Source organism: Vanellus vanellus, assembly GCF_965231255.1.
Source record: "Vanellus vanellus genome assembly, chromosome: 15".
NCBI lineage: Eukaryota > Metazoa > Chordata > Aves > Charadriiformes > Charadriidae > Vanellus > Vanellus vanellus.
Genome location: NC_138920.1, coordinates 11,202,372 through 11,229,138, shown reverse-complemented (window position 1 = coordinate 11,229,138; position 26,767 = coordinate 11,202,372). Strand labels below are relative to the sequence as shown.

Below are 26,767 nucleotides of genomic sequence, written 5' to 3'. Positions count from 1 at the left end.
CTGTGTGGTCCTCCCCAAGGCTCCACGTTTCAGAATGAGTTTATTAAAGAGCGAGGTCACCACGATTAATTGTACAACCAGTATAACTCCTTTGCTGTGCTGGATAATTACTGTTTTATGCTTCTGTTCCTAGTGGATGCAAAGGCAAGTGTTGCACGGGATAATGTGGCCGTTTCTTCCCCGAAGACAATGGAGCAGAGCCCCGTTCCTGATGCGGGCGGGCAGAGTCTCGGGAGCGCTGCCAGGAAAGCTCTGCCATCTGCTAAATCCCGCTCTGTCTTCGCGTTTTCATGGTCTGTACCAGGGCGTACTGAAGATCCAGCTACGGATTCATCGGTTGGACCGGCAAAACTTGATGTCAGCTCAGAGGCGCCCGGAGTGAACAAAGCTCCAAGTGACAGCGCGGAGGTTCCCGCAGCAGCTGCGCGGGAGGAAGACGCGCATAAAAACCTGACCCGGGCCCCGTCGGCAGCGTCGCTTCACGACGTCGATCTCGCAGCGTCAGGGACACCTGAGGGAGAGGATGTGGCCGCCTCAAAGGCAAAGCAAGTGACCTTCTTTGACAGGATCTTCAAACTGGAGAAGGGAAAGGAAAGGAGTAAAACGCAAACTGATACCCGGGAGGAAAGGCAGACTGCAGACCTCCCCGACAGCCGCATCCCAGCGAGAGAGGCTGCTGCGCTACAGAGCACATCAAACAGTGTCCCGCAGGGGAAGGCAAGTGCTTGAGCAGGAATATCCATTTCGCTCTTAATGAAACCTCTTAGGAATATTAATAGCACGGGACAGCTTGATGTCATGATGGCTGTGTGAATGAATTGGTGTCGCTCTTAAAGCGATTGCAGGTAACCCCCGTGGGGTGGCTGCACAGAGGTGGGAGAAGGACCTATGGTGGCGTGGTAATAGCGCTGACGAAGCTCATGGCGAAGTGCTGGCGTCTGCCCTTGAGTTTAAATTCATTTGTATTTCTCCGAAAGGTTTGGGCGAGCTGGCTGTGTTCATGCTCCAACTGCCAGGATGATGAACAGCAGCCAGCTGCAAATGAAAGCAAAAATACCTCAAAGTAAAATTTTTTTTCTTATGCTTTAGGAGCTTGGAGTTTGACGCTGGATGAGTTTAAAGAAGTTCTTTAGCATGCTTTGTGCCATTCTTAAAATAGTCACTCTTTGTCAGCAATAGCTGCTTGTTGCATACCCTAAATACCAGAATAAGGACTATTACGCAGTAGCAATTTTTGTGCTCTTGGCTATTCTGATTTATTATTTTTTTTTTCAGCCAAGGAAAAGTGGCCCCTTAGAATTGACTTTACAGGATGAGAATGTGATATAAGAAATTAAGTAAGTTAGCTGAGAGAGCATGCTAATCGAAGAAAGGAGCTGAAAACAGATGTGAGTTTAGGTTTTACACTTCCTACAAAGTTTGATACCAACGAGTATATTATAGGATTGATTTTCAGGTAATTAACTACTGAAAAAGTCCATCCCCTGGCTGGGGGTAAGTGCCATAACTCGTATTGGTTTCACTGGCGAGGTGCCAGTGTACACTACCTGGTGATCTAGCTCAAATCCTGTCCAATGTCAGGAAGAGGAGGGAGAAATGAGCTCCGTGGCCCCCTCACCAGAACTGATGTGTAAATGCCATTTTATAGTAACTCCTCTTATTGGCCTAGTTCAGGCTTACAAATTAGACTGCTGTATGATCCCGTTCTTTGAATAGTGTTGAACATAGTTCACAACATCCTCACTGCCTGCACTGACAACACTGCAGGTTATCTCGATCTCTTCAACTTCTATTGTTCTAATTTATCTTGTGTCTCCTCAAATTTGAAAATCACAGTTCTTGTGTAAACTTATAAATTGTAATATTTTCCTGAAGATTCAATTGTAAGACTAAACAGTTGCATTTTTGACTATTGCCCTTCAAAAGCAGCGCCCATCGCTAGTATTTCAGACAGCTATATATGTGCATTTAAAGAATCCGTAGTCTCAACCTAGCAGAACATAAAGTCATTTGCTACATAAACAGAACAGGGTGAATAATTCGGGATGAATAATCTGTTCAGTGCATACTGGCACTTCTGTTTGTAGCTTATAAGGCTGAAGCTTTTCAACACTTTAAATTCCTGCGGATATTTTTGACTAATATGCACAAAGAATAAGTTTTGCCTGTAGCTCGCAAGAATTGTTCCTTTTGCAATCAAATGAAAAATTCATAATTTCTTATTTTGCTGTGATTGCAAACTACAGAGCGTGGAAGGTCACAGTTCAAGGTCACAGTTCATGCTGTTGAAGTAGTCTGGTGTGAAACTCTAATGAAATAACAATTTGAAGTAGCTTTAACAGGAAGTCAGTTGATTATTTGCTACCAGCAGATGTTTATGTTGGGAAAGCTCAAGTCAACAAGTGTTTGTAACGAGCAACTATCAGAAATAATAATCCAAATCTTATTCTGTCACTTCAAACAGATACTAGAAGAACTAGTCAAGCTTTTTATATCAATAATGCCTAGCTTTCCCATTAATTTTGAATTCTGGTGCAGTTTTAATGTTATACTTATCCACACCCTGAACCTCACTAATAGGAATAGTCTGGAAATCCCGGGCACTCATCAGCTGTAGGTTCTGTTTGGGGGGGTGTAAGCGTTCGCAGGATCCTAGCCCACGCAACAGCTTTTTGGCGCCTGGGGACCTGCTTGAGGACATGTCCCCTGTTTAACAGAAGTGCCTGTACATCATCTACACGTGTGCTTAAAGGTGTAGCACTGAAAATCTTTGAGGACTCACAAAACAGGGGTTCAAGTTGCTCAGTGTAAATGAGTGGCAGAACCGTACCACAGGGGAGAGTCAAATTTAACCTTGTCCTTGAATTTCTGGACTGTAATTTTTGTCTTTCGTTCTTCAAAGATGAAAAGGAGTATATGTTGGGGGCAGAGAGGAGTTAAGGACCTTTTCTGGGAAAAATATATCGACTAAACACTCCTGATACGTTGCCAACCTTGCTTTAAATCAATTTCTAAAACAAAGGCTGTGGCTCTGCCTTGCAGCACAGTTGCCTTCTGTTCCCGCTGAAGTTGCTAGTTCTCATGTAGGATGGGAGACTGACCAAGTCTAATTTAATTGCTGTTACTGCAGTAACTACAAACTGTTACCAAATAATCATACTAAAAATCCAGATACTGCTGCCAACAGCTTCTTTTTTTTTTTTTTTTTTTTTTGGTGGATTATGACTTGTAGTATCTGTAAAAGCTAAAAGCAAAGTTTCCCCGAATTGAGTGCCAACACAAAACAAACAGTGTTGCTGGTAAGTAGGAGAGAGGCTCCACAGTTGTAGCTTAAGAGCTGCACAAACATTCTGTGTTTGGTGAACCACTCTTTATTTTTGTGGTCTACAAAACTACATTCAGAACACAGCATAATTAAAACAAGGACAGAATTCATGAATTCGTGAAGCATTTACTATGTAAGCCAAAGAAAAGATAAATTATATGCCTGAAATGTTTCACTGAGCCATGATTCATACAAACAAAAGTGCTGGCAGGAATACATTCTTTTGATATGTTTTTCTAATGGTCGAACTGAAACTACAGTATAAGTATTTAAGGTGTTTATTACCCCCCAAATTTGGCTCCTCAAAGAAATGAATTGAACATTTACATAGTATCTGTTAACTTCTAACTGACTTTCTTCTGTTATTTCTAGAGGTTTTCTTTCATTATTTGCCTCCAGGGCTTTCCACAGCGTACTGTGCAGTGAGCTGCTACAGAGGATTTTGTGGTTATTTGACTGTGGCTCTGAAAATGTGATACCGTAGGACTCCACATTATCTCTCCCTGATTTATATGCTGACGGACTGAGTCTGTGCCCTTTCCTACAGCAGTGCTCCCATGAAAGCGCAAGGTGGATCACAGCATCTATCGAAGTCCAGGTCCGCGTTGTGCCTGGGTAGCTAACGGCAGCCTCGGCTTGGGAATGCTGGAGTAGGGTTCCTCGTGCAGTAGTGGGTCATTATGGGGCCCAGATGTGCTCTGCAAGTCAGAGTTCAGGGATTTTGGGGCGGCATCACACCTCGAGCTCTGCACAGTCTGCAGTAGCTTTTACATCTGCTGGTCAAAGTGTGGCTTTAGCAGGGCCATGCCCTGGAAGAGCTGGTGCTGCCAGTGGTGGTACCCATCACCTCTGCAGCTGTCCCGGGTGGTATCTGCTGCTGGTAACAGCTGCGTTGGCTCAGAGCTTAGCAAAAACATCCCTTCCTCCTCAACAGAGTTCGGGCTCATGTGTGTGTAAAAATAAAGTTTGCTTATTTTCGTTTGATAACATGAAGTAGTGGAGAGTTCGATGGCATAAGTACTTCAGTAATGAAGCTGGTTTTGTTTTCGCAACATATCTTCTGCCTCCTGCTTCTTTGGTCTCTTGTCTCGCGCCTTTGTTGCCCCTTCAATATCTGAAGCAGAGCCGGCATTTTTCATGTGGCCTGAGCTCCTTAGATGGCATCCCTGGAAGCAGGGCTGCTGGAGCTGGCGTGGCCACGCATGTTCTGCATGGGACATATTGTTCTTGGAGCCACTCTGGCCTGTAACTGGCAGCTGGACAAAGTGGTGTGTTAGACCCTTGTGAAAAAACTTCTAAATAGCCTGTTGAAGCACTCTGAACTACTGTGCTGTGTTTCTTCCTGGGTAAACTTGGAAAACAGTGGGTGGAGAATTAGACAGAAGTCTGTTCTTGCAAGTAAAGTCTTCTGTATTTTAACTCCTTAAATGCTGCATGGAGACTGGCTGCTCCACGCTCATCTTTCTCGATGTCAAATTAGCCCTCTGAAGTTTTCACTCACTTGTGCATCTTTAGTCTACCCTTTCCATTAGTGACCTACAGATATATGTCCCCTCTGCAAATCCTATATAAATATTGTTTGCAAATCTCCCGGTACAGGGGAAAGCTCTCAAGACTACAGTTCAAAATTTTCCTCGTAAAAATGGCTCTGAACGAGTACCTCTAATTGGCAGGTCAGGAAAATATCCTTGGTGCCACTTAAACCTCCAGGCAGGCTTTGAGAGGCAGTGATCAAAAGATGCATTTTACTGGGGACACCTAGATGGGCGCATCTGTTTTAGTTCTTGTCCTTTTTTTTTTTTTTTCCCTGGAGTAATGTGGGCATCTAGCATCCTCACTGCTGCTTCTCTAGTCACTGTTTCTTAAGTGACCAGATGTGTACAGCTGTCTAAATAGTTAGGGATGATAACTTCTCCTAAAGAACTATGGCACTGCTATGATTGCCCGTTCAATACTGTCTCAACCCCCCTACCAAAGTCGAGGCCACTGTAATTGATAGATCCAGCCCCGCACTTGCAATATAGACAGATAGACAAAAGGGAGGAGGATTATCAGTAATGGACTCGGATATCATTAGCTAGGTGTAGGGTTGTTTAAATATTAAAAAAAGGACATGAGGACTTGTCTCAAGCTGCTCTGTCATGCACGACGTCTGTGTTGGCTTTACCTGGGCAGGCTCGAGGCAAAAGTGTCCAGACTGGCAGGCAAACTCGGGGTGAAGGGGCTCTCCAAAACTGGTCTAAGAGGAGGGTTGGTTGGTTTTGTTTGGTTTTGGGTTTTTTTTTTTAAAAAAAAAAAAAAAAAAACCTTTGTTAGGTGTCTGAACAGAAACTGAGTATATTACATACTTGTGAGTGCTTGAGCACTGGAAAGCTATTTTGGGGCTCTGGGAACCGTAATTCTAGGAAGAGAGGAGGCAGCTCCATCTGGCTCAGAAGAATTACTTTGTGTTGTTGCTTTTGTCATTCTTTTCATCTGTACCATGTTTGTGTTTGCTAGATAAAAATTATTTCTGGAATTGCAGAACACAGAGTATCGGAAGCAATCTTTGTATGATAAAATCATGGCCACCAAAGGCCAAAATTTCAGTGTTTGTTCCTATTCACAAGTTCAGCCTTGAAAAGAGAAAAGTGGTGTTGTTTGGGATGCCGTGTGCACTTTACTTGTGTTTGTTATACTTGGTAGCAGAGAACAACGTTCCTCCAACCAACGGCAAATGCTGAATATATTAGAAAAGAGGGAAAAGAGATGTATAAATGCTCAATTGTTCTGAATATGTAGGCTGGAGAAGTATGGTTGGAATTGGGGTTGTGACTCTCAGAGCAACATAACGCAAGTCACAAATGTTACGCTTGCATTTCACTGGAAATTAAGCAAGCTAGGATTGGGGAAACTCTGCCCTCTTTTCTTTCTTTTCTCTCTTTTACTTTTTTTTTTTTTTTTTTTTAGGAGATAGATGCATGCAACCAGAAAGACCTACTGCAGGACTCGGCACATGTCAACGGTCTCACTGCTGAGCAACCTGAGAAGGCAGAGGTAAAACAAGAGAACCCCCAACCAATTGCTGCAGTAGACAACTCCGTCATGAGTTTCCTTAAAACACTGGTAAGTTTTTGCCTTTCCTTTTCATCTCTAGGCTATTTGCTTATAAAAATCCCATGTTGGACATGTTGAACTAAGTGTACCGTGTTTGCTGCCAAGGGCACTGAGAAGTAATGAAGCCAAACAGGTGCCTTGGAGGATGGCTTGAGAGTGGTAGAGAGATGCGTAGGAACACTGTGGTTATGATCAAATGATGATGACCTACTCCAGAAACTTCCACTTCTGCACGATATTTGTAGACCTGGAGATATTTAGCTGTCTCAAATATTTTCTGCATGTTGAAACTTTTTGTAAATATCTAAAAGTTCATTTTTACAGATGAATTGGATGTATAAACTTAAATAATATAACTTTTGTCCAGATGTTTTTCATTTTAGCTGTTGACTTCAAGTTGCAATCAAGAAACACTTATATTATAAACTTTCCCTCATGGGGAGGAAAAGCAATATTTGTACTTTCACACTTCTTTCACAACTGTGCTAGAAAAAAACTGCTTGTTTCAAACAGATGAGCTTTCAGATCTTTTGAAAGACTGAGTTGGGTGTGACTGGTGTTGTCTTTTTTTTTTTTTTTTTTTCTCAAATATATTTAAGGTCTCCCCAAGCAAAGCTGAAGCCAAAAGTGATTCTGAAGACAAGGTAAGCAGATTCCTCTTTCTGTCACTGATCACTAGATGTTTTTGACTCGGGTATTTTTCTCTTCATTGTGTTGCTTTTTCCCCAGTTGATGATATAATTTGAAGTAATTTAAAATATTTTTCCCCTGAATAAATTTGAAAGGAAGATGAACATAAACAGTACAACTCTTTGTATTGTACATTACAATCAAGATCTGAACTGTGGTCTTTTCTGTAAGGCTGGTGATGACCTGGTCCTGCTCTGGGCAGGACTGGTGCCTGCAGGGAGGGCTGTCCTTCCATCACTGCTCAGGAGTCTCTTTCACATGCAGAGAGGAGGATTGGGGAGTTTTAAGCAGGGTGTATCAAACACTCAAGCTGCTCTAATACAGCATGTCGGGTTGATTGCAAGTGTGTGTGAAGTTCCCACCAGGAGCTGAAACCCGTATTGGCCGGACAGGTACAGAACCAGTCTGAGAAATGCCCCTCTATGTAATGGGCAGAGGTGGCCCCCTGCTTTCCTTTTAACAAACTGTTCTTGGCTTCCACTGGCAAGAGGAAACTTGTTTTTAGCATTCATGAGCAGCAATAGTCCTTTATATGCAAATTCAGAGAAGTTTCATTATTATACTTCTATTTTTTGAGAGAGATTGAAAACATCAGATTGACCCAATGTATTTGCCATACTTTAAAACAAACAAAAAAAAAACCACTGGGGAAAAATATAAACTGTAAAAATTTGAAGCTGAAAACTTAATCTCTTAAAATGGAAGAATGTACGTTTTCAAAGACTTCTCCTTTCCCCCTTTTTTCCTGTTAAGTTAGTGCCAAAACTTAAAATAGTTTCAACAGAAGCAGAACTAAGATGATTTGTATTAAGCTGCTTTCTATCTTCTGGTGTTCCAGTGGACTACAGGCATGTCACTGTCTGAACAACTGGGAACTTCCAGATTAAATGTCCTTACACATTGTTAGGACCAAAATAACTAAAGCTTTTCTCGCAATGCCTGTGATAAAAATTAATTAATGCATAAAGAATAAAGCCCTAAAAAAAGGAAATGGACTTTCCATGCAACTATTAAAAATCCCAGTTGGCATCTACATTTTTGTTTTCATCCCATTTTTTTATCCCTCTTGTCCAATTTAAATTTTTATACAGCCTGGTACTAAAATGGTGAAGTCAGTCTTCCCAGAAAGCTGATGAGTATATGGGGGGACACATCTGTCCCTGATTATAGCTGAGTAATTCTGTAAATCGTCAACCAGGACTTCTGAGATATCCAGAGAAGGCAGCGATCCAATTGCACTGTTCCAGTGAGACTTGTAGCTCTTGCAACAACTTGCGAAAAATCCAGTTGTTCAGTCCTGTTTGCATACCTGACCTTATCAAAGGCGCCCATGTGCTTCTGTAGCAGGTGACTGTTGGTGCAGGTGCGCTGTAATTTGGAAACAAATATGCTGTTTGGGTTTGGTTTGTGATCACGCCTGTGAGGGTCAACAAACCCAGATGACTACCAGGATATGCAAACTCATTATAGAGAAGATAAATGGGAGTTGTTTTTTCATGAAGAATTCCTTTATCTTCACTAGTGTTTTCCTGATACAAAGATTTTTCACTGTATTAAAGGAAAAATGTTATAAAGGTTAATTTGACCACTGCTATATAGAAAAGCTGCAGATTTTCCAGCTAATATTATGTAATTAAATAATGGTCGTTTTTCCCTTGAGAAATAATTTCTGTGCCAGTGGTAAAGATGTGCTCCTAGGTGAGGCTTTCCCCTGAGTGCCGTGGGGCTCTGGCGTGGTTTGGCTGGCCTGGGCACCGCTGTGCCTTTGGCTCCTGGTCCCACTCTCATTTTGGCTGCTCGCTCAGCCCCTTCGCACGAGGAGCTGGGTTTTATCACACGAGGGCTGGGACGTTCCCAGTGTCTCCCAGCAGTGCTCTCCTGTGGCTCAGAGGACAGCCGAGCTTTATGGTGTGGGGGAGAACTTTGTAGAGTAGGGTAGATGGTTGGACTCTGATCCCAAGGGTCTCTTCCAACCTAGACAATTCTATGAGTCTATGAAATCTGAGAAAGAGCTACAGCCCGCTGCAGCGTGGCATAGCAAAAAGCAAAAAAGCACTCCCTCCCGCTGAAACGCAGAGCGAAGCTGAACCCGGCGTGTTTGCAGCAACGTGCTGTCATCGGCGATGCCTCTGGCTTTAATCAGCTGCCTTCAGCAGCCCGGGCACACCCTTAATGGTTGTCACTCCATCCATGTAAACACAAGGGTTTCATGTGAGTTGAGTCATACTTCCTTGGATTAATTGATCCTCTGCAAGTTTATGCTACCCAGCACAGTGCTCGGATCGCATCTGCCCCGAACCACCTCTTTGACCCTTCTGTAGCAGATCCTGACTTGTTCCTGCATCGCCGTATGTTTGGGAACACTGGGAATGGTACAGAGTACGAGGGAAAATGGCCAATTTTGAGGCGACTGGCCACAGCCTCTTCATAGTACAAAGCACTTGTAGGAAGGATGTAATTGCACTGAATGAAACCGTAATTGCACTGAACGAACAGTCCTGAGACCAGTGTCTCGACTTCACATGCCCACACGTGTTATGTTCTGGGTTCCGGACCTTTCCTCCTGACCTGTTAGTTGTGGTCAACCACAGTGCTTGATACTTCACATTTTAAATACGGCAGGCTGATTGTTTCTTTGGAGTTTGGGTCCCTTCACATTTCTGCCGTTCCTGGAAATTTTTGCCAACTCATTTTGAAGCTTTCTACTAAGATGGAAGCTTTTCTTTTTGCCTTGTTCAAGTGCAAAAGAAATCGGACTGAAGCTTGTAAAAGGATGAGCTAATTACCTAGAGGGTGAACACTGGGGTCATTTTTCATTGAAATACAACTTTACAAATTTTTATTTCTTGACTATATATTAGTCTGATTCTTAATTAAATTGGGATTTAAATTGCCTGAGGGAGATCGGAATGAAGTCCAGGATACTAGCAAGTAGTAAGTAAAAGAAATACTACATTCTCCTTTATACTAGGTAACCGAAGGCATCTCGCTACTTTAAAACATCACACTGTGGCACTGAAGAGCGAAGAATGCTACCCCATATCGTTTGCCATTTGTCATATGTTATGGGCATTTGTACACTGCAGTTACCATAGAACAGCCTCTTGTGTACCTCCTCTCAGTTAAGCAGCCCTGGAAACCTCTGGGTTTGTGTCCCCCTCCTTTTTTATTTTTGAAAAGATGAGAAAGGTGAGGAAGTAAGGGGAAAACAAACCCTATTTTTCATGACATGAAAACTTAAGCTGCTTTTCCTCCACTGATAAATCCAGATGGTTGTGTTGAAGACTGGGAGGGCGAGGGAGGGGACAGCAAGAGTGACTTGAAGAGTGATGTTTTGAGGAGGTACTTGAATTATGATTTAAAAAAAAAAATCCAATGCTGTGAAAAAGTAAATGGAAGACTTTAGCAAACATTAGTCAAGTTTTTCCAAGACTTGTAGAAATGCTGTGTATTTGAATAGGCCACCTCTACCCTACGCAGGGTACCTTAGTCTGCAGTGAGCTGCAGGGAGTCCACTACCGCTTTTAAAAAATAACCTGATACTACTTTTTTCCCATACAGACATCTATCACTGTTTCTACATTTTATAGCCCTTTGTAGTGGATTTTTAAAATGTGCTGCCTAGTTTTTTAGAGGTTTTTCCAGTCTCCAACATCAGTAGGGAATGATTCCCAAAACAAGTGCCTCCTGCAAATGGAATTAAAAGGAAGCAGCACTTTCTGATTCAACGATTTTGGTATCTATCATTATTATTTTTCTGATACTTTCTTTTCTAACCAATTTAATGAACATTATTGCAAACTTGAAATAGTGTATGTAGCGTGTACTGTGAATAGTCATACTCCCATTTTCCTAAATAATATATTATGCAAAACATTTTAAAGTCCCTATAACACTGCAATAAAAAGGATCTAGGTATTTTCAGAGACTTATGCATCTGCCTATTTTAAACTCACAAATCCCAAATTTAGTTGCTTACTCATGAATTTGAATACAGAAGTCTCAGTCTTTGTGGGATTTGGGGTTCGATTTAATGAAGAATTTGAAGGGCAAATTGTGGTTTAACTTTTAGTTAACTGGATTGTCCTAGCTCTTATATTTATTTCACTACTCATGTGAAAAAGTCTGCGGAGAACTGAGTAATTAGAAGAAAACAGAATTTGTTGTCCAGGGCAAAAAGGAAATGTTTGGTTTTAATACTACACGTATGAGTGTTTGAATGTTTTTCGTGAACCAAATGAGAACTTTGCAGTAAATACTCAACTTCAAATGCTGTTGTACAAAAGGGACCGAAAGCGGAAAAAGGCCATGGTGGGCAGCCTGCTCCGAAGACAGCGGCAGAGTCCCAAACTAAAGGGGCCAAGAAAAAGAAGGCAGAGAGTCCCAAGCTAGGACACAGTACCTTTAGCAAACTCTTTAGGCACAAGGTCTGTATGAAACGCCAGCGAGAGCAGAACCCTGAGCAGTAACAGATGGCTTCTGTCACAGAGAGACGTTATTTAATTGGTAACCGAAATCAGCATCTGGCCAGCTGTGCGGTGCTCCAAAAACTACTGGTGTGAGCATTTGTGCCACGCGTTAGGGAAAACAATCTTCATCTGCAGTGTTTCTCTCGTTACACCATCTGTGAATTCAGGATTCTGAAACGATTCCTCTACCCTTCCCCGCTACCTGCTTCCCAGTTACACTTACTAATGCCGACTAAACTTCCCTGGCCGCTTAAAATAAAAATAAAACTAAAGGTACTGGCAAACAATGAATTATGCCGATACGAACGGTGCCTGCCATTGTAGGACAGGTTTAAGAGCTCATCACTCCAACTACAGTTACAGCTTTATGATCTCTGTTGCCTTAACATGCACTGTCATGTGGTTAAAATTGGTGATTTGGTGAACTGGGGCGTCTGATACGGCACAGAGAAGGCTGGAATGTGGAATTTCCTTCAGAAACAGTTGCTTTTCACTGAAAACAAGAGAAGTAACTGTTGATTCAATTCTAGGTTTAGTTTGGCTTTCCAAGGATACTTTAAAGTTGTTCAAAATGCACGCTTTTTATACAAATGGCTGGTTTAGAGCGTATTAGCTTTTATCTTTAAAAGTTTTCAGTTTTTTAATCAGCTGTAGTCTCGAGTTTCATATTTGGACACTTCTGTGTTCTCTGAAGATAATCTGCCATGATGTTCTGCAGCAGGGAAGCAAAGAATTGTAGCTTTTTAGCCCAAAGAATGCACAAGCAGAGACCCTTCCTCTGGGGGAGGAAAGTAATTAATATTTAATGCTCACTCAAAACACCCACATGGAATTTCTGGTGAGTAGGGGGCTTTATAATCAAGGGCACGAGGCAAAGGGAGTTCTTTAAGATACTTTCAAAACAAAAATGTTCTTTCCACTGTCTCATTTTTGAGATAAAAAAAATGCCATCTGTGTATTACTGCAAGAATAATAATCTTCCCAATGGTTTTAAGTCTATAGTCCTTGCCAAAAGCTTAAAGTTAAGATCTCGTCTTGTATATAGTACATTGGTAGCTAACAGTCTTGATATTTAATACAATTAAAATAAGAATTATTTGTTCACAATGCATTAGGGCTTCCTGGTACAAACCAGCCCTGGCTAGCATCTTCTAAGGTGCTGAGTCTCTTCTCCAATAGTTCAAAACCTCACAATGAGTTGTTGGGAGAGTTGATTGGTTTTCACTAGGCTATCTGACAGAATTTTAAAGACTTTTGGTCTGGAATGAAAGCAGTTATTTTAAAGGAATGCAGCAGTGAATTTTTACACCAATAAAATCTGTCTTATAAAATGCCATTACTTTTTAAATAGTTTTTTCTCATTTCTAAGTTTATTTTCAGATTTTTTCCACATACAAAATACAGAAGTAATAAGTAGGGTATCATTTATGACACACTAAGAATAAAGGAGATGGATTAAAATGGTGCCAACAGTTTGCTTGTAAGGCTGATTGAAAGTGGAAATTCAAATCAGAGCGGTGATGTGACAGGCAAGCCCTGAAGCTATCACCTGTAGGGTTTCGTTTTTTTTTTAAAAAAGTGGTTGTTTCTCTCTTTTCATTTGAGTTTCTCTCTTTTCATTTGAAATACATTAGCATGATGTGTCAACTAGATGAATAGGTAATGAATTCCTTTATTTGAAATGATCATTTTAATATAGTAGTCATATTTAATTTTAAGCACTTCACTCTCTCCTCTGAAAGTTCTGTCGCTGCAAGTCTTCCAAAATGCACTTCTCAGTACCTCAGTTAAGAAAAGATTTACAAGTATGTTAGCAAACATTGCTTTCCAGTCTCCTGTGTTTACATAAATACTAACTTTAAAGCAACTTTGTGAATGTTGTTTTCAAACAGCAATGTGCATCCTAATAGAAATCCGTAACATGTGAGTGTGGATGGCATTTGACAGCTGGGTCCCTGTTGCTTCTTTTGTTCCCATCCATGTGTGTTTCCCTTGCATTGCACGCCGGTTTTCCAGTATAACTCTACTTATTTATGGAATTTGGACTTGGAGGGGTTAATCACTTATTTTCAGCATTAGTACTGAAGCCAGCTCGTGGCATTACGTTACTTCTTAGCACTTGCTCTGGATCTTGTTCATTGGAGCTAACCACAAAAAGAAGTCCTTGGCTCCTGCAAAACACCTCTCGCCTATTCACACAAGAAATCTGCAAAGCGTGTGGCAGGCTGCCTAAACCCAGGGCTGCTGGGCTGCTGTTTGAGTTTGTGGCTTGCTGCGCCTCTTTTCGTACAGCTCAGACACTCATCTTCAACGTAAGCGATGTTGGATGTTAGGGTCAATAGATACTGATATCCATCACCGGCCGGAAAGGATTTTAATGACCGCGATCCCTCCTGGCTTCATGTATTTCGATGAAACCGGGAGACCCATCACTGCGAAGGATTTTTTACAGAAGAGTAAATCCCCTCTAATGCACAAAAGTGAGTGCATGGACTAAACCAACCTCCAGCACCTGCAGAGCTGCTCTTTGTAGAGCTGCCACTCCTGCGTCCAAGTTATAAGGCCGCTGCTGTTCTGTGCCCTTCCTTTCCAGGCAGTCCTCGGCTGATATCTTGTATCCCTGAAAGCAAAGCCTCCCGCCTTGGAGGCAGTGTTGGCACATCCCTGACTGGTACGCAATTCCCCCTGTGGGAAAGACCCAGCTCCGGTTTGTGTGTGTGCACTGGAAGTTGCATGTGCAGACCAGCTCAGAAAAAAAAAAATTATGCTAATACCTTAAAACCCTGTGCAATGTCTCACCTGGAGAAACTGGGAATTCATATGTTAAATGAACATATTTTTGAAGAACCAGTTGAGGACTGGAAGCACAGCGGCCCGAGCACAGAGCGATGCAACAGCCGGCTGCCGCAGGTAGAAGGTTGGGAGCCGGCAGCCCCATCGGGCAGCCGCGCCTCTGCCGCAGCAGTTCCCATGGTGGCAGGAGCCGGGACTTTCACCAACATTCACTAAAAATAAAATAATTTGTGACACAGACAATTCCTGAACTGTGTAACTGTGAGCGCTGACATTGCCAGAGACAGACTTGTCTTTGTGTTTTGTTTCCCTCCAGGCTGCAAAAGAGACCCGACAGACGACTAATACCAAAGTGAGTAGGATGATTCAAGTCATCTGTATGAATAATGCAGTCAAAGGGTAATTATTCTCACTGTCATTTTCAGTCTCAAAGACGGTGGTTTAATTTCTTAATCAGTTACTCATCTCTGTTAGGAAGGATGAGTTGCTATGTAATTTGCCTCCTCTGTTCAAGACATGACTTTGTTTGTGAGGACAGGGCGGTGCGGCGCAGGAGCGTGTTGCTCGGTGTGTCCCGTGCAATGGTGGCCCACCGCACGCTTACCTCTCGTACCGGGTGATGCCTGGACGTGCTGCAAGTATCGTGTTCTTCACACGTTTCCAATGGCCTGTGTGTTGGTGTTTCTTTCTAGAGCACTGAACAGCAGCCTGTTACCTCTGTAAAATCAGACAAAAACGTCCCTTCCTCTCAAGAGCCGCAGACAGCTAAGCAGAATATAAAAGCCCCCGAGCCTGCAGCCCCACTGCAGGCAGCGGCCACCGAAGCCCCCAAAGAGGTGACGAAGGAGAAAGCAGCATCCGCTCCTCTGCCGCTGAGCAAGCTCTTTTGGAAAAAGGTACGTCTCTGATTTCGGAGCTGGTCCGTCCCACAGCTCCATCTCCACGCGGCGCCTGGAGTTATTGCTAAGCACAGCTACGGTAAAGCATCAGGGCTGCCAAGCTGAGCGCGTCCCACGTGCCGCCTGTTCGAGGGGCGCGAGTGGTGTATGCGGCTACAAATGCACGCGTGAGCTTTGGGCGGCCGCGCACGCGCACGGCTAAGAACGGCCGTTAGACTCCTGCAGAAGAGTCTCCTAAAACTGTAGTCTTTTAAAGCTGGCTGTACTGTTTTTGAATGGTACCACAGAAGAAGGAGTATTTCTTTGTGAATTCGAGACACTTGTTAAAAATCCTACACGGGCTGTAGTATTCTTTACCAAAGTGTTGGTATAACTGTTAACAGAGTTATAGCTATAAAAATACACTTAAGCTTTATGAGAACTGTTTGATTTAGTTCTAAACGTCTGAAAACCTGGAATCTGGTGGGTTTATTCTTACTCACTAGAAAAAGTTTCATACCAAAGTGGAACGGTCATTAAGTTTGGGAATTGAGGTCGATTGTTTGGGAAGACATATTTTTCCTCAGGTTAAATAATGACCTTAACTACAATTAGGCCCAAGTTTGAAAACATGGTTCCTGTTTCTATGATCCTCAGTGCTTTATAAGCTGAGGGCTTATTCTTTTCTCATTTCATTTAAGGGAAGAGCTGTATTAAACTTGACTGAATCGCTGTATGTCGGATAACTGCTTTCCTGGGCTTCTGTTCAAGTTCAAATCCCAGAAATGAAATGCTTCCAAGCAACAGATGCTGACGGAGCTGCCAGCCCTGCAGCCTCTTTAGCTGTATTTTCCTTACTGGGGAGGGATACTGGAGATCCGTTTGGGTATGCTACTCAGGTTAAAAAAAAAAAAAAAAAAAAAAAGGTGGTGTTGGTGGTGTTTAGCTGTTTACAGAGTAAACATACTTGAAAACAATCTAATTTTTCCTGTGGAACTGGCTGAATCAGGTACTTGGAATGAGAGGAAAGTTGTGGAGGAGAGGGAGGGGTTTTATATAGTTGTTATTGCTACGGAAACCTCCTCCTCCGTCTGAGTAGTCTGGCGTACTTGAAAACAGAGATGAGAAGCAGGATGTATGCTGAACATCAGGATGAAATAAGAAAAAAGAAGAGGCCTTCTGGCAGATGGCTGTATGCAGTTTCAGTGTAAAAATGAGTAATAAATCTGGTCTGAAGTTCAGTATTTTTATAATGAAGTAACAAGGCCTCTTGTGTATTTGAGAAAGGAAAAGCATGTAAGAAGCGAAAGTTTTCTTGCAGAAAAATAGTGAAAAATCACTCCGGGGAGGGAGTGACTGGTGGCGATGACAGGTTTCAGAAAAGATATGAATCTGATAAGGTTTTGGTAAGACTTCAAAACCTTGTTTTGAAAGATTAACCCAAACCAATGTAGCTATAGATATCTTACTGCTCTGTATAATGTAGGCTCTGCTCACAGTAACACCAGCTCCCCATATCTCATAGCTAAGCTAAACGAGGTCTAGGTAATTACCCTGTGTCTTTTTAACCTTGCAACAACCTTCAAGTGAAGTTCTGGGATCTCGGCCATCTCGAGGGTATAAACCTTGTAGCAAAGCTCTCTTTCACTTCTGTTTGTTCATAATGTTGGGTTCAATTTATCCTACATCATCGTTAAAATAAAGCTGCTTATATCAGGGAATGGAAAGCATAGAGAACTCTCTACAACTCCAAGCAGGTTATGGTTACTACCAAAAAAATTAAGGGTTAGTTAAACCATTAACCCAAATGCACTGAACTACAATAGCGTGTGAAATATGACTTTTAACTTTGGAAAATGAGGCCATTTCTGCTTATTTAGAAATTCTTGGGTCTGGAATCATCCCAAGACCAAAAGTTTTTGCAAGATTTCTGCAGTAGAAACTGAATTTGGTCCTAAGGATTTAAAAAAAAAAAAAAAAGTCTGCCTGTTTGAGCATTGAATCCTCATCTGTAGAAGGGTGATGTTGCTTTACTGGATTTTCTTGACAGATAATAACATTATATTTCCTTTGATAAAAGACCTTGGTGACCCAGTCAGCTTGAAGCTGGGGAAAAAAAAAAAAGGTGGTAAAATAAAAAAAAAATGTCCTTAGACTGCAGGTTAGCCTCAAACTCAGGTTGCTTTGAGGATTCTGTCTTTTTTTTTTTTCTGCAATGATTTTATCTCTTTCTGATGCTCTTTGCCTTTTTGCTAGGACAGAGAACCAGCGCTAGCAACTGTTCCAAATAGGTGTATAATTCAGGTGTGTAATTTTTCCTTTTGACCTAACAAATAGCGACCACATCATTCAATAGATGGAGGATTCAGATCCTGCTTCTCTCTTTGCAGGCACTCTCTCAAATATCTACCTTCTGATGAGCTTTCACTTCAAAGTAAAGCTAATGAAGTGCCTGTCAACACTTTGCAGTTAATGCTGCTGCTCTGACTACAGATGAATAAATATGTAAATGAAAAAGAAATAAGATCTTTATTCAACTCCTCAGATGGAAACCACTTCGACTGTATTTGCCCCATTTCCTGATCAGTCTGCACAAAAATTTTCAAACTGTTACTCAAATGTTTGTCACACTAGTTTTTTTTTTTTTAAAAAAATACTAAGGAATATTAATAGAAAATTACAGTTAGCAATCTCACATATTTGTGTTGGAAGCCTGGTTTTCAAGACTTTGTAGATATCTGATGAGGGCAGAGAAACATGATGCTTCGTTTATATCTGATCAAAGAGTGCCAGTAAATGATGGAGGAAAGTGATTGAGGGAGCACTCTAGACTGCGTTGTGAATTATCTTTAAAAGGGGATATATTTTTAAAAAACTAGAATTTTAAGCTGTTGCAATTCTGTTGCCATACAAATGCAGAAAAATCATGGCCTTCTTACTGAGAGGTATTTATGTGGTGATAATACAAACAGGAAACTGGTTAGCTATTAAGTGAAGCAGAATAACACCTTTTATTGCTGAGCCTGCAACCATACTCTTCCAGAGGAAAGCAAAGATAAATATTTGAGTGGAGTGTGTGAGATAAATGTTAAAATCACCCAGGACTTATCAAATTCCCGTATATTCCAGGATGGGAGCAGGTAAGCTGTTCCCATCCTGGAATATAGCGCCTGTCAGGCAGGAGGGAAGGAGTGTCTGGCCATTTGTTGCTGGGTAAGTGGATGAAGAAACTCGAAAGAGAATTCCCCCTGGTTGAGGGAGTGAGTGGGCCACTAAGCAATGGGCTTTTGGGGGCCATTTCACTGCCTGACTGCTGGCACAGCTGCCATCCTGACACCAGGGAGGGCCCTTAACCTCCGCAACCCACCCAATAAACCCAACAGAACTTGTGAGTCGGGACCACCCTTCTCGGCTGTTTACAGATCCGTGCGATTTTCACCATAAGCCGACAGTGGTTGATGCTAATTGGTTAATAGTCCGAGCTGTTATGGCTCAAGATCTGCTGAGTGGCACCTTCGGGCAGCTGCTGCAGGTCACGGGGAGCTTCAGCGTGGAGGTCCGAGAGCACGTGGGCGGCTGACGCTGAGCTACCTTAACTGCAGCAGCCTCTGTCCCTGTGCGTTGGCAGAGGAGGGCAGGAAGGTGGGTCAAAGCCTCTCAAAGCCTCTGTGCTTCCTGCCCGCCAGTCTGCGAGCAGGAACGGATCTCAAGCATGACTGCTCTTTTAAGTGGAAATTTCTTGAGCAAAAGGTCATCTCTCATCTACGTTGTTAAGAAAAAAGAAAAGCTGCTTGGTAAAGGAGGTATGACCCAGGAAAAGCAGCAGAACTCTTCCTTGAGTCTAATGGAATGCAGTGGAGAGTGCCAGTTCAGACTCCGGCACAAGATCAAAGCAGGGTATAGTGTTTACCTCAGTTCTGAGGAGAGAGGCAGCAAGAAAAGGAAAACTCTCGTCAAAGTTATCCAGGTCACAAAATAAGTTACACGCTCAGAAGGCAATGATTTGTATGGTCAGGAACCTAGATAAGAAAATGGTGTAGTAATAGTTCACCAGAACAATAGCGGAGTTTGTAAGAACCAGAAAGAGGACTCAAAAGGTAGAGACAAACTTTCTGCCATAACTGTTCAAAGTAAGCTTAGTACTAGAAAAAAACCTGTCATTTAAGAGATGGAAGGATGCTTCCCGAACATAGTGAAACAGAGAAACTAGTAAAATACTCTTATCTTTACTGGTTGTGTTTTATAAATTAAAACATCATTTTGAAAAAGAAAACAAAGGTAGTTCTGTAATAGGAAGAACAAAGGATGTTGCTCATCTTGTTCCTTCAAACAACTGTATCTTGAAATTTTTCCTGAGTTTGGCAGAGTGCCTTCAAAAAAAAAAAAAAAGAAAAGAAAAAGAACCCCAATAGCACATCTGTCTCCACAGCGCATAACAGCAGTAGCTGCTGACTTAAGCTGAATTTAAAACAATCTGCATCTAAGGAAACTGGAGGCAGAATTTGGACCCACAAATCCAGCAACCTCAGCTGATGCAATTGATAGGTGTATAAATTGATAATTTACATTTATGAGAACGCTTATGCATTAAAAACACATAAAGCTGATAGAGCTAGGCTGTTTGCAAATTATTCTTATATACAAACTGCCGTTTCCTCCTAAAACTAGTCACAAAAGTTGATATAATTTTTGGTTTTCTCCCAGGTGAAGTAAAGAAACTGAACCTGTTTCTCTAGAGAACAGTTTAAGTTATAGTAACATCATTCAAAGTTTATTGACTTTATCTTTGTCACGTCCTTCCTATTATACTTTCAATTCCAATTATATACTATATACTTTCAATTTCAATTCAATTGCCAGAAACAGCTTGGCGATTCTCTTGGATGCACACATGGAAAATTTTCTTCTAGTTTCCTAGCGGAAACATGAACAAAATTTAAAAACTCTGTTCTTAAAAGTGTCAGAAAACCTTCTTAGCTGGCAGGGGTTTTCCCCTCCACTGAAAGACCACGCACAGGCGTTCTCTGCACCTCTGAAGTACACCATGCACCATGGTCATGTGGCATCAGTCTCCAAGAAACTGCCACCTTGGTCAGTCTTATTTGAGATGATTTTGTGATGTCTCTCGCGTTTCCTTGTGTCCCAACATATCTGAATACTCTGATGTGATTGCACAGAAGTTGCGGGATCTCCAGCCTTGAAGATACTGAAAGCTTGACTTGACAAGTTCCTCGGCAACCTGATGCAACTGCTGCTTTGAGCAGGAGGTTGGAGTAGGCCTCCAGAGATGTCTTCGAGATCACAAAATCGTAAAAGAAAATCTTCAGCATCAGTTAATTCAGTCTTACAGAGGGAGTTGGGTATACAAGAATGACTCCTGGAGAGAATTACAAGAAAATAATCATAAATTTTTTAATAGCAAGCCCAAGATCTCAAACAAGATAACCTGTAACTTAGACAACAACTTTGATATGCCTAATAGAGTACCAAACTTAAGTACCTGCATTGGTACATTGGATAGCTAAGTTTAAAAAAAAAAAAAAAAGTAAGAATTAGCTATACTAAAACAGGATTTAAACTTTCCTAAAGCCTCCTATGGAATCCATCGAGAAGTCTTTAAACAAATCAATTGCTCTGAGTAGTTGACTATCACTTAGCTCTTTTCTTTATTTAAATAGACGGTGCTTTTTGGAGTTTAGCACTTCGCCCCAGGACGCGTTTGTTATCAGTAGTGACACTAAGGCTGTTGCACAGACATAGCTTGAGAGACAAAACTCATTTGGGTTGCAGCTGTAACAGCGTAGCAGTAATATCATCCCAAACTGTAATCTTTGAATGATGAGCTCCCAGCAGCTAGGTTGCTGCTTTATTGAGCCACTGTTTCAATTCGTGCAATGAATCATTTCCTTCAAGCAAATAGATGGCGAATTGATTGTATGTATGTGTGAATAGGCAGAAATATAGATGAAAATTATTACAGATTGATTATCTCCAAAATGTTCATAAATATAAATTGAATCTACAATTCCATGGGGAAGTGGGCTGTGCTGCAGTCATCTCAGGCAGCAGAGAACAAGGAATATTTATTCCCTCATCATTCTTCTCCCCCCACCACCAAAATGTTCATTTCTTCCACAAGAGGAGTAAAGACCAAAGCAAAATCTCTCATGCTGCTGCAGAAGTCCATGGTGAGTCCCCGTCTTGCTGTGGGTCCCTCCAACTCAAAAAGAATATGATAGAACTAAAAGGTATAATACAGAGAGAAAAATGCATAAATGTATTGAATGGTTTCTGTGTGAACTACGCAAATTAGGATTATTTTTTTTTGGCTCAGAAAGGAGTTGGCAGAAAGGAAGATGGCAGCAGCATACAGAATGACTACTGTAACATAAGAGGTGAACAGGAAAGATCAGTTGTTCAAAATAAAAGCAGTAGAGAGTATCAAATGAAATTATTTGGTGACAAATGAAAATAAAGTACTTTTCAAAAAAAAAAAAAGCATACTTTAGCTGTGGGATTCTTTGCCACAGGATGGTGCTGGATGTCAGGAATTTCTGTAGGAAAAAATCCATCAAGGGCTATTAAACTGAAGATACTACATGGGAATCACCGAGTTGAAGACAATTGGAAAAGTATATGAGGGCAGTAGTACTGCAAGCAGCTGCCGGAGGAGGCATCCGTATTTAGCACCCTGAGTCAGGATATGGGCCTGGGCTGAATCTTTGGTCTTATCTTTCAAACTGTTCACGTGTTCATGTGCCTAAAATTAATTGGGTGAATAACTACGAGCACACATTAAATGTAAGTTCCTGTAAGTACAGTGAAAATTGTGAAATATAAATAGTTGAGATTTATTTACAGCAGTTCTTTCCTATAGTAACCATAGTATATGTTTCAGCTATGACAATGCTGTATCTTTAAGCAGCAGCACGTGTTGAAATGCCAATACCTTGGGTAACTGCTGCCGTTTGATTCAGTATTGGAGGCTGAGAGTGTAACTTATCCTGCTTTTATAATGGTCTGCACCTTTCTGCAAGAGGCTGCAAAATGATAAAGGGCTCACTTCGGGTCAAATTACCTGGTTATTAGCATAATAGCTTCCCTTTATGCCAGAAAGAAAGATATCTCTTTATACAGTTATGGTGAGATGGGAATTAATTAGCGGTTCTTGAAGGCACAGAAGAATGTTATTTACCAGGGCAGAAGAGTCAGCTAAGGAAATGTGAGTTCAGGCTCCTGCCCAGCTGTGCCTCCACCTCCTACAGCAGAATTGGGCCTCCTGTTCATCTGCAGTTCTTGTTGTTCACGTTACCACATCGAGCATTCCCAGGATAGCCTTGAGAGGGCTGTGGACGTGCAGATTGATCAATAAATCTTATGGGGATCTATATTTTAGAGGAGTTTGCAAACCGCGTGCCTCCGGTTGAAGTACTAGTATAATAGAGGGAACTTTCCAGCCATTCACAAAAGCTCAGCGGGACCCAAAATCTTTCTATAAAGGCAATGTTGCTGAGTACCCAGCAGCCTTTCCTGAACTCAAATGGGGGTCAACACTATCAAAGAGGGTGACTGCAACCCATGGGATTAGGTGAAGTAGTAGATGGGCTACTTAACTACCTTGTACCTTGAAAAGTCACTCATATCTTTGTGACCGGGAAGAGGAGTGGGCGCTGTGAGCGTGACCGGCCTGAGAACGCTGTGGCTGGGAGGTTGCACTTCCGTGTTTCGCTAAGAAGGGTGATAAACAGAGTTTTGACAACTCGTAAAGTCCATGGTGCATTTTAATTACTTAATCCTATTCTTTCTTCGGTGTGCAAACTGCTGGGTACGATCTTTCTCTGATTTTACCTGAGTGTCACCTACTCACGGCATATACTACTGTAAGTGTAAGTAATTTTGTTTAAGGTTTATCATAATCAAAGACAGCTTATTGTTTGGGAACTGGTACTGAAATCCAGGAAAGTATTTCTTCAGTTTAAACAAGTGCTTAAAATCCCACCAGTTTATACCCTCTTTTGAAAGGGATGAATCAAATTCCTGAAGAAAGCTGTCCAGATACCGTGACACTGAGAGTGCTTTCATGCCACGTTTGTTTATGATGTATCAACTTACTGTATTGCTGCAGTGCTTTGATTGTAACCTCTTTAAAAAAACAAACAAACAAAAACAAAAAAAAACAACCCCAAACCTAACTGAATACGTCTGAATTTTTTTTCCACTTTCTTAATGTTTGCCCAAAATAACCCCAGAACGCATCAGAAGAAGCGGAGATCATAAGCAATGAAAAAACAGACACGTCTTTAGAAGCTGTGGCTCCTGAGAGAGACGAGAGTAAGAGCCCAGAAGCTGCAGAAGTGAAACCTAGGAGAGAAGAAAGTAAAACCCCCAAAGCAAACCTGAGAAAGTTTTTCAAACTGGTAAGCGACACGCTCAATTTCAAGGCTTAAGAGTGATGTGTTCATTGCACGGCCGGGGGTGGTAATCCTCCAGAAACCTTTTGAAAATAAATGTCTGTAAGACTGCAGGAGTGAAGCCATGCCCCTTTCCGGGGGTGTGTGTCACCTTGTCCCTTGTCCCTGCCGCCCCCTGTCCCCCCCCGGAGCCGCCGGTCCCCGCGCGTCCCCCCGCGCGTTCGGCGTCCTGCACCTCCCTCTGGCGGCTGCGCCGGGCACAGCCCCGGGGATGCCCCCCCCTTCCAACCCCCTCCGCCTCCGTGAGCTCCACCTCGGCCGGTTTCCCCCCCTGCCGAGGCGGCATAGGGCAGTTGAGGGGGCTAGAGCCAGCATTGCCACCGAGGAAGCCATCAGCTTCACAAACCCCTTCCACCGGGTGGTGTGAGACCTGGGCAGATGCTCCGAGAGGAAACTGGCTACTATTAGCCATGGCAGTATCAAATGTCCCTGCGCCATACCGTTGTTAAGCCCTGTGCTTGCTTCAGGGGGTCTTATTTTTAGTAGTGAAACTTTTTTTTGGCAGCTTATGTAGGTTAGCTAAACTGGCACGTAAAAGGATACAACTGCTGCTTCAAAGATGTTATACAGTAGGTGGAAAAAAGAAAGGCACAGAGTGGAATTTAATCCTCCTTCCCAGAAGAGTGGAGGAAAGAAGGAAACCACTGAGGTGATATCACGGCCGGTATCGTCTTGTGGTTATAGGCATGACGAGCTACCCTGATGGATTTGTGTACAAACAACACCCAGACAGTACTCTTCAAAAGAGTCTAGAAAAGCAGCCAAGAAAGAAAATAATCCAACTCTAGAGCTAACCCTTGTCTGATTAAAATTGTAGCGGGCCTTGAGGATTTATATAGCAATTGATCCATTTTGGCGAGGTTTACAAATGTGTATGGAAGATTTCTATTTTTAATCAATGCTGGTTTATTTTCAGGCAGCTACACGGTGTGGGTGTCAGAGCAGCTTATACATTAAGATGCGAAAAATGTAGTTTCTTTTAACACGATGTGACAAATAGCCCAGGTTGTCCGAACTGTCTGCGCACAGGTACTTGCTGGTACATACAGCTGTGAACAGTCACATTGTTAAAGGTTAAAATTCATGAGTCAGGCCGCAGAAAGTACACGCAACAACCCAAATCCTGATTTATTTTTCATTTCCAGAAGATTGGCGTTTCTCTTATTTTTGGTGGTTTGTTAGCCTCAGCCCAACCCATGATGCGTGCATTTACTTTTTGTTCATCAGAGTTACTTTACTACACCAGGACTCTGGTGTATTTGAGAATCCAAGCTAAAATTCTTAATATTAGCCAAGAATTGTGCACCTAACATTCCTTTAATTCCACATAAGATTTTTAAAAGTTAGTTTGGAAAAATCTCAACCTTATTCCTGTATCTGGGGGGACTTGTGGTCATCCTGCATAGAGGCTCGTCACCATGGCACATGCTAGGCAATGCAGGAGCAATGCATACCAAACGCTGACGTCTGTGGCAACCACAACTTCAAACCATATCACACTACCAAAGAAAATAGCACTGATTAAAAAATAAAGCTGTTCCACACCCATCTTAATCACCATGGGAGAAACCAGAGCTGCATTAAAAGCCATAGCTGTATCGCTGCTCTAATCCGAGCAGGGGTTTGATCCAGATTTTGGCCTAGAAGGATGGACCTAGTATGTGGGCAAACATCTACCCGCATGGGAAACAGGATTGTATTAACTGTGTAACTCGTTTTGCAGCTTTTTGAGACCTTTCATATTCATCTGCTCTAATATTAGCTATCAATTTCCAAACAGATCCTGGGTTATTTTAATATATTTATTGTCCTTGAAGTATGTCCCAGGCTGATTCCTCTGAATAACTTTTGGATTACTGGATCACTGCTGCGCTGTTGCACAAAACGGGAGCTATGCGTCTGCCCTGCAGCTTCGGGCCAACTGGGCAATCAGTATTTCTGATTCCTAGGGCAGACAGAAGGATTTTAAGCCACTGCTAAACACGTAGCTTCTGTAAAGCTTTTGAACTCGTGGTGAGTGCTGAGAATGCGCGAAATGTTTGACTCCAACACAGGCGTGATTTTCCCACGAGGAAAAGGGGGGAGGACTCCAGGGCCGTGGGGCCAAGAGCTGAGATGAATACTGTGGAGATGTCTCGCAGGGCCCTCTCTGCTCAGAATAGCTATACTGGCAGCCTGGGCACTGGAAGGTATAATTTCCACTTAGAAAAGGTTTATTTCCACTGTGGTTTTCCCTTGAGGTCTGGCTACCCTGCCGTACCAGTCATAACGTGGAGGAATTCCTGGGCCAGCTTTGCAACAGCTAGCTCGCGTCCTGGTAGCAGCGTAATTCTGGCACCGTGGAGCTCAGAGCAGAGTAACTTGCACATCTTGGGGGCCTGCCACGTGCAGCCTCCCCAGTCCTCATGCTAACGTCGTTAGTCTGCTGTTCATACTAATGCTAGTTAATTTAAAACTAATATGGACATATGGGAGTTTACACTGCAGCTCTGGCCACGGCATGAATGTGCGCTTGAGGAGCACAGCCAAGGGCCTGCCATCGGGCCATCCCCTTGTGCTTCCTACCTGCGTGAGGAACTCAGTCCTTAGCACCTCTTAGCCAAAGCACTGGGGATAAAATGATGTCTTCACATGGTGGCATCTGTTCAACCACTTTCACTTGCAAATCTGGGCAAACCCCAGCCAATGCCTAAATGTACCTCATGGTGTTCCACCTTCCATAGGTGACACTGGAGCAGAAGGCTCTTGCAGGTGTGGGAAATGCCTTGAAGTGGCATCAGAGCCTGTACAAAGCGTGTCATCCATGTGATGCGGGTCACTGACTCATCCAGCAGGTCCTCCTGGAGCCCTCCTCCTGCCTTGCTGCAGACGGAGCGGGCCGGGAATCCCTGTAAGATAGGATCTTAACAAGCTCAGGACTTGCAGTCTCTGAAACAAACCACGCTTGTCGGTGGGAAGAAACGTGGCAGGACTTCCCCGGTAAAACCCAGGCTCCTGTTTACTTATATTCTTTATTGTTTAGTCTCCTTTATGGAGATGGATGGA

At 42.5% G+C, this 26,767-nt stretch overlaps 1 protein-coding gene across 1 annotated transcript in view; it reads left to right on the top strand.

The window, feature by feature from the left end:
• BCAS1 (brain enriched myelin associated protein 1) overlaps positions 1–26,767 on the top strand; it is a gene marked incomplete at its 5' end in the record, with an annotated part of 54,866 nt that overhangs the window by 15,162 nt on the left and 12,937 nt on the right. Inside the window, 7 exon segments of the mRNA XM_082491194.1 lie at positions 134–717; positions 6,275–6,430; positions 7,021–7,065; positions 11,398–11,538; positions 14,690–14,725; positions 15,066–15,269; positions 23,501–23,668. Of these exon segments, the coding sequence (XP_082347320.1) occupies positions 134–717; positions 6,275–6,430; positions 7,021–7,065; positions 11,398–11,538; positions 14,690–14,725; positions 15,066–15,269; positions 23,501–23,668 (1,334 nt within the window).